This window comes from Salmo trutta, chromosome 4, assembly GCF_901001165.1.
Source record: "Salmo trutta chromosome 4, fSalTru1.1, whole genome shotgun sequence".
NCBI lineage: Eukaryota > Metazoa > Chordata > Actinopteri > Salmoniformes > Salmonidae > Salmo > Salmo trutta.
The window spans coordinates 7,859,305-7,870,904 of NC_042960.1; the positions used below are offsets into that span (position 1 = coordinate 7,859,305).

Genomic DNA, 11,600 nt, shown 5'->3' on the forward strand with positions numbered 1-11,600 from the left:
AGCTTAGAACACAAACATTTCACTACACTCACAATAACATCTGCTAAATATATGTATGTGACCAATAACATTTTATTTGGTCTGATTTGAGTAGGCCTATTGTGGTTTAAGGATACTCACTTTGTCTCATTCTGCATTTTGATAGAGTATGTGCCACGACATTGAAGACACCAGTTGCACTGCAGACAGAGATGCCTTAAAGAAATGTCCTATATGATAAATAAAGTATGATTCATGTTTCTAAATATCTTAGCATCAATGGGCCTATGTAGTTAAAATAACTTGTTTTCGATAAGTAACATATTTCCCCTTTATTCATTTGATGGCTTGGTGAACCCATTGACACACAGGCCATGCAGAAAATTAAGCCATTGTATCTTACAGAAGTAAAATTATACATCAGCTTGAGTTTACATTGAAGGCCTCACAAATTAAATTAAACATTTTTGATCATACATTTCAATTTCTTTTAGGAATATCTAACAGATGTTCTGCTTTGCCATCACCTCAAATAACCTACTCCCACTTTTTATTCTCGTAGGATACCTACGTCACAGCGACGCATGGCTGGACGTCGCTAAACTTTACGCATGGGAGCGCCATTTTTCTCCCGGCGTTCTGTACCAGTTGAGAACACGTTGTTTGAAACACCGTAGTAAAACGACACTTTAAAACCTGAAGTATCATACCTGGAGGACAGAAACACCCGAAGAGTGTTTCTGGGTGAGTTGGATTGATATATAAATGATAATAATGACAAACTTGTCCAATAACATTTTAATGGGCTGCTTGTCCAACTGGCTAGCTAACAGAGCTAACACCAACGTCAGCACTGTTCGCTAGCCAATTAGCTAGCTAACGTTAGCTTTCTAGCTAGTGTATCATAGCCGCCTCTGTTAATTTCACATGACAGCTGTTTGTTCATTTGATAGTTTATAACTGCCAATTAAATTACCACGTGTTTAGTTATAGGTCACTGATACTAGTAAGCTGGCTAGCTAGTTTGTATAGCTAACAGTGTCGCCTTCCAGCTGATTTGGATGAAGTGACCGTTAGGGTAACGTAGCTAACGTTAGCTAGGGTAAACTAAGTGTTAGTTGGCAAACTTGCTAATGTAGTTAGCTAAACTGTCAGTGGCATCAACACTGCTCAGCTAGTCTCCGTCTCTTTGCTGATAGCTATCATTGTTTCATTTTTCAGTGTTACTCGTTATCTAGTTGTACCTACTAAGTTATAACGTTATCCATCTTGCTTTCTTGTCTCGAAGTGGGATATGGATACGAGAGAGAAATAGCTAGATACATTATTCTCTCTTGCCTCCCCCAGATTTGGGGTACACACTTAATGCGTTGTGAAATCTGTTGTGAATGTATTATGTTTTTAAAATTGTAAAACTGCCTTAATTCTGCTGGACCTCAGGAAGAGTAGCTACTGCCTTGGCAGCAGCTAATGGAAATCCATAATAAATACAAATAGTAATTTACAGGCCATTTCTGTATTCATTCATCCAAACTGTTATCAATCTGACTCGCTGTCTCTGCAGACGCTACAGGCCTAACCCTTGTCTGATCTAAACTCTCATATCTCTGTATCGCAGTACTCTGGGGAGGGATTCTGCTCCGCCAAGAATTGACAAGAGGCAGGCAGAATGTCGGAGAAAAACACCAGAATCGCCATTGTGAACCATGACAAATGCAAGCCAAAGAAATGCCGGCAAGAGTGCAAGAAGAGTTGCCCTGTGGTTCGGATGGGTAAGACTTGTGTTGCATCCTTTCCTACTGTGCTGAACCTCGTACTTGATAATCTAGGCCTATTATAATATCACTGACACATACACTATAACTAATTCCTCCAGGTCTTGAGGCAGTAGCCTAAAGGATAATGCCTCAAGTTATGTACAGTTGAAATGGTCCATGTTTACTTTTTTCAAGATTCAACTGTCATTCAGCTTTGTAAAATTTGTCTTGCAGGCAAACTGTGCATAGAAGTCACAGCTCAGAGCAAAATTGTGTGGATTTCCGAATCGCTCTGTATTGGATGTGGCATCTGTATCAAGGTAAAATCGTAACAAAATGACTGACCCTTTGAAGATGTGGACGAGTAGTTTTTTCTTTATGTATTTTCCTTCAGTCCTGATTACATGGCACTTAGCACTGACTTCTTTTTTTATTCCAGAAATGTCCATTTGGGGCCTTGTCTATTGTCAACTTGCCAAGCAACCTTGAGAAAGAGACAACTCACAGATACTGTGCCAACTCCTTCAAGTTGCATAGGTGGGTTACTTTTCAAGGTAAAGAGAGCTGTGTTTGTCTCACAGACCTGTAGGCCTAATCTCAATGAATGTTTGTTTCTCTTTTGAATCAATGGACTGCAATATTCCATTCCAGATTACCCATTCCCAGACCTGGAGAGGTTCTGGGACTTGTAGGCACCAACGGAATCGGGAAATCCACGGCCCTGAAAATTCTGGCTGGAAAACAGAAGCCTAACTTGGGGAAGTACGATGTAAGTGTGTAACCACTTGTTTTATGACACAGCCTTGTAGAGAATGTAGTCAGATGTCTAATACGTTATTATCTGGCTTTACAATGTTTAGAGGGTCACTTAAGTCCCTCTGCATAATTATAATGTCAGCAGAATGACTTTACAATGTCAGCTAAATGACTGAAATGCAACTAGTTACTAAAACACTGTGCTGTGTTACCATCACTCTTATCCCTAGTTTCAAAAGCTCAATTCTCTCCCGTTCCTCTTCCAGGCTCCACCAGACTGGCAGGAGATCCTGACCTACTTCCGTGGCTCTGAGCTCCAGAACTACTTTACCAAGATCCTGGAGGATGACCTGAAGGCCATCGTCAAGCCCCAGTACGTCGACCAGATCCCCAAGACTGTCAAGGTCAGTCAAGCTTGTGGGTGTGGGTTCAGACCTGTAGAAATGAATGAGGGGATAGAATTGGTGCGTTCCAGATAGACAGATCTGTACAGAATTGTTGTCTGATGGGCTAATAGCAGTGCTGTGTTCTGCCACTAGGGGACTGTGGGCTCCATTCTGAGCAGGAAAGATGACTCCAAGACGGAGACCATCGTCTGTGAGCAGCTTGGTACGTTTAGATTGGTTTCTTGCCTTGTCATCTCTTCTTGTCTATAATTTCTGTATATGTATTCCTAACTCATTCCATTTATGTTAACATTTTTTACTTTTGACCCACTTCTACAGTCAAGTTGTCAGTAAAATATACAATTTGGCCAGCAGATTATTTAATCTCTCTCCTGTCTCAGATCTGACTCATCTCAGGGAGAGGAATGTGGAGGACCTATCAGGAGGAGAGCTGCAGCGCTTTGCCATCGCTGTGGTCTGCATCCAGAGAGCAGACATGTAAGTCAACAGCACCAGCTTCAGCGGAAGCCATCCAAGACTGAATATGTTGCGGTTCTTAACGTGGCTCTTTGTGGTTCCTTCCAGCTTCATGTTTGACGAGCCGTCCAGTTACCTGGATGTGAAGCAGCGCCTAAGAGCTGCCGTCACCATCCGCTCCCTCATCTCCCCAGACAGGTCTGTTAAATTACATGATGCTCTCACTAGAGGGCTGGGTCCTGTTCAAAAGGGCATACTGTAGCAAAACATTTTGCAACGGCAAACAAAAAACATAGTTTCTCATTGGACAAATTCAGGTAGTACTGCCCCGTTTCAGTTTCTTTCTGCTTTATTCCTAAACACCAACCTTGTATTTCCTCCCTATTTCACTTGGTTTACTTTTGGTTTTATGCCTACTTTAACATTATCCACTATTCTTCTATCAGCTTTTTCTTGTCTTGTAGACTCTTGACTCTTGTATGTTGTCCTCTCCCAGATACATCATAGTGGTGGAACACGACCTGAGTGTGCTGGACTACCTGTCTGACTTCATCTGCTGTCTGTACGGAGTGCCCAGCGCCTATGGAGTGGTCACTATGCCCTTTGGAGTTAGAGAAGGTAGCACCCTAAACACTTCATACTACACCATAAACACTACGCTGTCTGTACGGAGTGTCCAGCGCTTACGGAGCGGTCACTATGGCCTTTGGAGTCAGTGAAGGCGAAACTACCTTTACCACCCTCTTACTTCCTTCACAATGATGCCCTGGCTATTGGTATCTGTACTTTATTATTATTATTATTATTTGCGTTGCTAACAATTGATAAAGTATATCCTCAGTACATGGCAGGCTACACTCTAGTCTGTGAAGACAAATGAAGATCTGTCTCAACTTGATCTCTGCTACAGTAAACCCCCAATCTGACCCCACTAGGGACTAACTCTAATGGGTCTGCTGCAGAGCCAACTGGTACAGACATTTCAAAGGCTTAAGGCCCTAGCCTAGCGCAGCATCCCATAGACCACCACTCTGTCACTTACCCTCGAAATGGTAACACAGATTTTCACAACCTGTCAATGGAACATATCACCACAACCAATGGATATTTTCCCAATGCACACCTGTCCTGTTCACTTCACCACTTCACCTCTAACCCCAGGCCTCCTCCGCTCCTTTCTCCAGGCATCAACATCTTCCTGGACGGCTATGTGCCCACGGAGAATCTGCGCTTCAGGGAGATATCGCTGGTGTTCAAGGTAATGTGATACAATTAAGCCTGAGGTTATGTGGCATATGGCCAATATACCACGGCGAAGGGCTGTTCTTAGGCACGACGCAACGCAGTGCCACAAACCCCAGAGGTGCCTAATTGCTATTATAAACTGGTTACCAACATAGTTTTTACTATTCCAACTATGTTTTGTTTTTTTGTCTTACCTGTGGTATACGGTCTTTCAGCCAATCAGCATTCAGGGCTCGAAATATCCAGTTCATAATCATGTCTAAAAACTAAAAGAATGTAATAATACAACACTAGGTGGCGGAGACGGCCAACGAGGAGGAGATCAAGAGGATGTGCCACTACCAGTACCCCCACATGAAGAAGAACATGGGAGACTTTGCCCTGGAGATCCTGGAGGGAGAGTTCACCGACTCTGAGATCATGGTCATGCTGGGAGAGAACGGTGAGGAGGCGGGGGAGGAATGTGTGTCTTTATCAACCAAGTTCCATACAATGAGTCTTATTTCTAAATCCTCTCTCTTTCAGGGACGGGCAAAACCACGTTCATCAGAATGCTGGCTGGCCGTCTGAAACCAGATGAAGGGGGTAAATAACATTTTGACAACTTTTAGTTTCTCTTCACGTCGTCTAATTGTTGAAACCATGTACTCTAATATACACTGAGTGTACAAAACATTAGGAACATCTGCTCTTTCCGTGAGCTAGAATCCAGGTGAAATCTATGACCCCTTATTGATGTCACTTGTTAAATCCACTTCGGTCAGTGTAGATGAAGGGGAGGAGACGGGTTAATTAAGGATTTTTAAGCCTTGAGACAATTGAGACATGGATTGTGTATGTGTGCCTTTCAGAGGGTGAATGGAAAGACAAAATATTGAAGTGAGACTGTTTTGATGGCTAACCGGGGTGGTGCAACACAATATTAGGTAGGTGTTCTTATTGTTTTGTAGACTGGTTCCATTTTTCCTAAACATGTTGTATTACTTCCAAAGGGGAAGTGCCTATCCTGAACGTCAGCTACAAACCCCAAAAGATCAGCCCCAAATTCAAAGTAGGTACCAACCAGTCACTGCCTTGACAACTACACACCTCTAACAGACACCTGCCCCTCAGCTCGTGACTAACTCCCTCTGTCTCTGTAGGGTAGCTTACCCCTCATCTCCTGACTAACTTCCTCTGTCTCTGTAGGCTAGTGTGCCCCTCATCTCCTGACTAACTTCATGTCCTCTCTCTGTAGGGTAGTGTGCCCCTCATCTCCTGACTAACCTCATGTCCTCTGTCTCTGTAGGGTAGTGTGCCCCTCATCTCCTGACTAACCTCATGTCCTCTGTCTCTGTAGGGTAGTGTGCCCCTCATCTCCTGACTAACTTCCTCATGTCCTCTGTCTCTGTAGGGTAGCTTACCCCTCATCTCCTGACTAACCTCATGTCCTCTGTCTCTGTAGGGTAGCTTACCCCTCATCTCCTGACTAACCTCATGTCCTCTGTCTCTGTAGGGTAGCTTACCCCTCATCTCCTGACTAACTTCATGTCCTCTGTCTCTGTAGGGTAGCTTACCCCTCATCTCCTGACTAACCTCATGTCCTCTGTCTCTGTAGGGTAGTGTGCCCCTCATCTCCTGACTAACCTCATGTCCTCTGTCTCTGTAGGGTAGTGTGCCCCTCATCTCCTGACTAACCTCATGTCCTCTGTCTCTGTAGGGTAGTGTGCCCCTCATCTCCTGACTAACTTCCTCATGTCCTCTGTCTCTGTAGGGCAGTGTGCCCCTCATCTCCTAACTTCCTCATGTCCTCTGTCTCTGTAGGGTAGTGTGCCCCTCATCTCCTAACTTCCTCATGTCCTCTGTCTCTGTAGGGTAGTGTGCCCCTCATCTCCTAACTTCCTCATGTCCTCTGTCTCTGTAGGGTAGTGTGCCCCTCATCTCCTGACTAACTTCCTCATGTCCTCTGTCTCTGTAGGGCAGTGTGCCCCTCATCTCCTGACTAACTTCCTCATGTCCTCTGTCTCTGTAGGGCAGTGTGCCCCTCATCTCCTAACTTCCTCATGTCCTCTGTCTCTGTAGGGTAGTGTGCCCCTCATCTCCTGACTAACTTCATGTCCTCTGTCTCTGTAGGGCAGTGTGCCCCTCATCTCCTAACTTCCTCATGTCCTCTGTCTCTGTAGGGCAGTGTGCCCCTCATCTCCTGACTAACTTCATGTCCTCTGTCTCTGTAGGGTAGTGTGCCCCTCATCTCCTGACTAACTTCATGTCCTCTGTCTCTGTAGGGTAGTGTGCGGGCTCTGCTCCATGAGAAGATCCGAGACGCCTACACTCACCCCCAATTTGTGACTGACGTCATGAAGCCTATGCAGATTGAGAGCATCATCGACCAGGACGTAAGTTGTGCTTTCTGGGTTGTGTTCATTTGGCATTGAATGTTTTGAAACTGGGCGGTACTACTACCTGAACTTGTCCATTTAAGAACAGAATAAAACATTTCTGATGCAAAACACTTTGCAATACGGTGCCCCAATGGACCATACACACTGGACCAGAAAATGAAAACTAGCATTTCTTATTGGACATGTCCAGGTACTCCCTGTTTCGGTCCGTTTTCCTCCGTTTGGTGTCTAATGAACACCCCCCCCCCCCCCCTGCTTGTCTCTGTAGGTCCAGAACCTGTCTGGAGGAGAGTTGCAGAGGGTGGCCATGGCCCTGTGTCTGGGGAAACCAGCTGATGTCTACCTGATAGACGAGCCCTCTGCCTACCTGGACTCTGAGCAGCGTCTCGTGTGCGCCAAGGTCATCAAAAGGTAACCACACACTCTGATCCTAGATCTGTGGGTAGGGTGGGGTGAACGTCTACCTCCAGCAAAGAGATCCACCTCCTGCTTTACATTGCTCACAGCGGTACCATTCACAAACCCTGGTCTGTTAATCTGTTGTTTGACAGGAAATACAGAAACCCTACAACCTCACAAACCTTAATAAACGCCATTGATTTTGGTTCATTCATTGTTTGTTTGTAGATTCATCCTCCACGCCAAGAAGACTGCATTTGTGGTGGAGCACGACTTCATCATGGCCACCTACCTGGCTGACCGTGTCATCGTGTTCGACGGTATTCCCTCGCGAAGCACCGCTGCCAACACGTACGTTAACCCTCCCCATCCGTTTGGCATGAGTCTCATCCACTGATTAACCCAGCAGCATGACGTCTGCTGTTCTTATCTGTGGTGGCTTTTAATATCTGCTGTTCTTCAAGCTATTTTCTTCTAACTTGATGGAACTCTTAGCTCCTTCAAACTGCTTATTGGGTGATTTGTAAGCAAACTGTCATATCCTGACTGAAATTCATGTTCCAGTCTGACAGGAAAGTGGTATTTTCATGACAAGACAGACTGAAATCATGTTAAGATATGGGTTGTTAGGAACCCATGTTTAGCTCTTAAGCAACTGTGTAACACAGACCCGTCATCTTTTGACCTCTCAGGCCACAGACCTTACTCGCTGGGATGAACAAGTTCCTATCACAGCTGGAGATCACGTTCAGGAGAGACCCCAACAACTTCCGACCAAGGATCAACAAGATGAATTCCATAAAGGTACAGGGAAATACTGAGTGTTTCAAACCTACATGTTATTTACATCCATTTTGTGCTTTTAGTAAACATATTGACTTTCAGTCATTTCATTCAGCATCACTCCATTTTATTTAATTTGCTCTCTAACCTGTTGTATATCTAGGATTGTGGCTCCTCTAACCCAATCTATATGTTGTATATCTAGGATTGTGAACAGAAGAAGAGTGGGAACTACTTCTTCCTGGATGACTAAAGGACCAAACCCTCCCTCCATCAGAGAGACCTCCATATCCATCCTCCTCAAGCCCTGACACCTGTATGGCTGTTCCAATATCCACACTAGCATTCCATGCTACATTGCTCCGTTCTAAGTGATGTTAGTGTGGGTATTTGGAACGTAGCCCTACCCTACTGGCCCACCCTTGGGCCGATGGCTTAGAGACCCAACCTGGGTGGACCACCAGAGTCATATGTACGCGCACACACAGGGCGAGTTTGTTTTGCATTGCCTGGTGCCCTGGGGTTTACATATTAGACCATTAGTCTTAAAGTGACATTTTCAACCACCTGTGTGCACAGGGCTATGCAAAATGAACTCGCCCACACACACCTAGCCAAAGGAGTGTTTTATCAAAGAGTCATCCAATTCATGTAATTTTAAAATAGTATCTTATGAATAAACACCATTGCCTGAGTATGGTGGTGTTTTTTGAAAGTGAAATTGTGGGTTTTGTCCCCAAGAGGGCAGCAGACTACTGCGGTTGGTTGGTTCTCCATCAGAAAATGGACATCTGAAGTAATACATAATCTATTTACTGGAATTAAAGGCAATGTACCTTCATATTCTGCGGTTCAACAATTAAAAGTGTCTCTCTACAGTTCTTGTGATTGACAATTGTTATTCCACAATTACATTTGTCCTCCAGACCAAGAATCAAGCTTCTAGCATTTATCAAAGCAATTCTTACGTTGCCATCCACCCCAAACCACAATTCCTTTCATTTAGTGTTAAATAACACTGTTAGAATGTTTTTTTTGTGAACAAGTATTTATTTTGTCGTTACAAGGTTGGTAGCAACGTGGAAATCTGTTGCAGCTCAAGTCAACTACAAAACATGCAATGCTCTATGGGCTGGCTGGCGAGCTAGGTAGCAAGCTAGTAAACGTAGTTAATATTAGCATGTGAAGTAGCTAGCTAGCTGTAAAATCGCCTAAACCAACTATCAATGTTGGAGTCTTTAAAATCTCACCAGGGGCTCGCAGTGTGACATTCAACGACACCCTGGACTAAAGAGGCAGACAAATAGGAGAGAACCTCTGTTAAATTACACATTTCTCGGTGTGAGAATATCACAACCTCCCACGTTAGACATCGGCCAGTATTGAAATCTGACATGTACAGTTTTGGGGAGTAATGGATTACATGTAATGTAATCAGATACATGTAAGGGACTACAAAAAAACGACCTGTAATCCGTTACATTACCAGCAAAAATATTGTAATCGTTTACATCGAAGATTACTTTTAAATTCAGATATATTTGCGAAATATATATGACACTTCTGTTTTGTCAATGACATTCAAATCAGCATCGGAAAAAAAGGTCGATTTTAAATTAGTTTCAAGACACACCAAATGTGTTTGATGGATCGTGGGAAAAGAGTAGGTGTAGGCTACAGTCCAAACTATGTCTTCCAATTGTGCGACTGCTGTCGGCAACCAATTTGAAAAAACGCTTGGAAGTAAGGATGACAGCAGTGGTGTAGTCTACGGCGATAAGGATATCACTTATTATTGATAGCTACATAGCACATTGATGCGAATCACACTGCTACTCTTTCATTTAGCGATTTGCGCTTTACGGGTTGTGGATGGCTGTTCACTAATCTAAATATTTTAACCCAATAATGGATGAATTCAATAAATGTAAACTGCCTACCAATCATTGTTTTTTAAACCAGTGGACAGCCAATGAAAAAGGTGCTCTTGCAACAACTGCATAGTGCGGATCCAAGCCTATGGAATAAAAGTGGGGCTTTTATTGCTCAATGTAATTCATGTTGATAATTTAAAAAAAATCCATAGGCCTAATGGACACATGCTTCAACTTGTAGACCTTTGATAGGCTTAAAGGGGGACCCTGTAGTGGCTACATCCATTTTTGGATTTATAAATAAGAATTATATATCCGTTGATTTTTGAAGAATATAATTTATAAATGCCTCATGAGTTTAGAACCCAAAATATTAGCTTGTTTTATTCCAATGTTTATGAACATTGTAAATGTAAACAAACACTGTATATTGCCTCATAACATGGTTAAAACCATGTTTATATCATGGATGGTCAGTCCTTGCATCCATAGCTCTGTCTATTAATCTGAGAGTGGTTACATTTGTCCAGGCCCATCCCTCAGCCTTTTACCAAAACAGAGGCGGGGTGTCCATTTCATTGTTTCATCTGTGGATTTGCTCTTTAAACAGCTGCATATTATCAAGATATCAAAGTGTCACCAACAAAAAGGTTAACAACAGGCATATAGCAAATGCAGCATATGGCATTCATTTTTCACATGTAAATAGCACTTTTCAGTAGTGCTCAAAGCATGCCATTCCATGAGCTCAACAACTCGAATCAATGAGCCAAATCAGTCCTCCTTGACAACAAAATCATAAACAGAGTAGGGTTGACTAATAAATTCGTAGCTCAGTTAAAGTAATTTGCCTAGTCTATACTTCCATATTTCCAAGTCCTATTCTTGAAGATCAAGGGGTATAACATTTATTGGAATGACTGGAATTCTGATAGAATTTGGTTTTTAATGTAAAGATATAATTTAATCATATATGTAGTAGAAAGTGATGGTTTAGAAGAAGCCTACATAACCAACCCATTAAGTAACATTTTACATCCATATATGGCCAGCTATGTAAACTTTAACATTGAACGACATCTATCGCAGGATAAATCAATTGGTAACATACATTTTTGTCGTCTTCTTAAAGGGAAAGTAAACTAAAAGTAACAGAAAGTAGTCAGATTATGTTACTGAGTTTGGGTAATCCAAAATTACGTTACTAATTACAATATGATTACAACTAGTAACTAACGGATTACATTTAGAAAGTAACCTACCCAACCCTGGACATGTATGATATACGTTTTCATGATCAGAAAGTTGTATTTCTATTAACTTCCAGCATAGATAGAACATCGCTCAGAGATGCACAAAAACAATATTACAATCAAAATGGGTGATTCTTTCCTTTTAAAGGTGCAAATGACAGAATATCCAAACTATAATTCTATATTGTACTGTTTAAAAGTCAACCATGCAATCAACCACTAGATGGGGCTAAAGAGCCACTAACACTAAGAAATAGAGTTTTGCGTTGATGTCCATTATGTTCATTATGTTCAACGTTAATAATGATGG

At 42.6% G+C, this 11,600-nt stretch overlaps 1 protein-coding gene across 1 annotated transcript; it reads left to right on the forward strand.

Annotated features, from left to right (window-relative positions):
• The first annotated feature begins 574 nt into the window (after positions 1-574).
• Positions 575-9,041, forward strand: LOC115191787 (ATP-binding cassette sub-family E member 1). Its single transcript, XM_029749712.1, has 19 exons — positions 575-723; positions 1,598-1,751; positions 1,971-2,056; positions 2,176-2,273; positions 2,388-2,505; positions 2,759-2,896; positions 3,032-3,101; positions 3,280-3,376; positions 3,464-3,553; positions 3,852-3,973; positions 4,540-4,613; positions 4,895-5,042; positions 5,126-5,185; positions 5,593-5,651; positions 6,865-6,975; positions 7,250-7,392; positions 7,609-7,731; positions 8,073-8,184; positions 8,369-9,041. The coding sequence occupies exons 2-19, from the start codon at positions 1,649-1,651 to the stop codon at positions 8,414-8,416; spliced, it is 1,800 nt and encodes a 599-aa protein (XP_029605572.1). The 5' UTR covers positions 575-723; positions 1,598-1,648; the 3' UTR covers positions 8,417-9,041.
• Positions 9,042-11,600: the final 2,559 nt, after the last annotated feature.

Excerpts from the sequence above, each read along its gene's own strand:
- LOC115191787 (XM_029749712.1), top strand. The coding sequence starts at position 1,649 with ATGTCGGAGAAAAACACCAGAATCGCCATTGTGAACCATGACAAATGC. Across the intron at positions 2,274-2,387 it reads AACTCCTTCAAGTTGCATAG|ATTACCCATTCCCAGACCTG; the intron begins GTGGGTTACTTT and ends ATTCCATTCCAG. Across the intron at positions 3,102-3,279 it reads CATCGTCTGTGAGCAGCTTG|ATCTGACTCATCTCAGGGAG; the intron begins GTACGTTTAGAT and ends CTCCTGTCTCAG.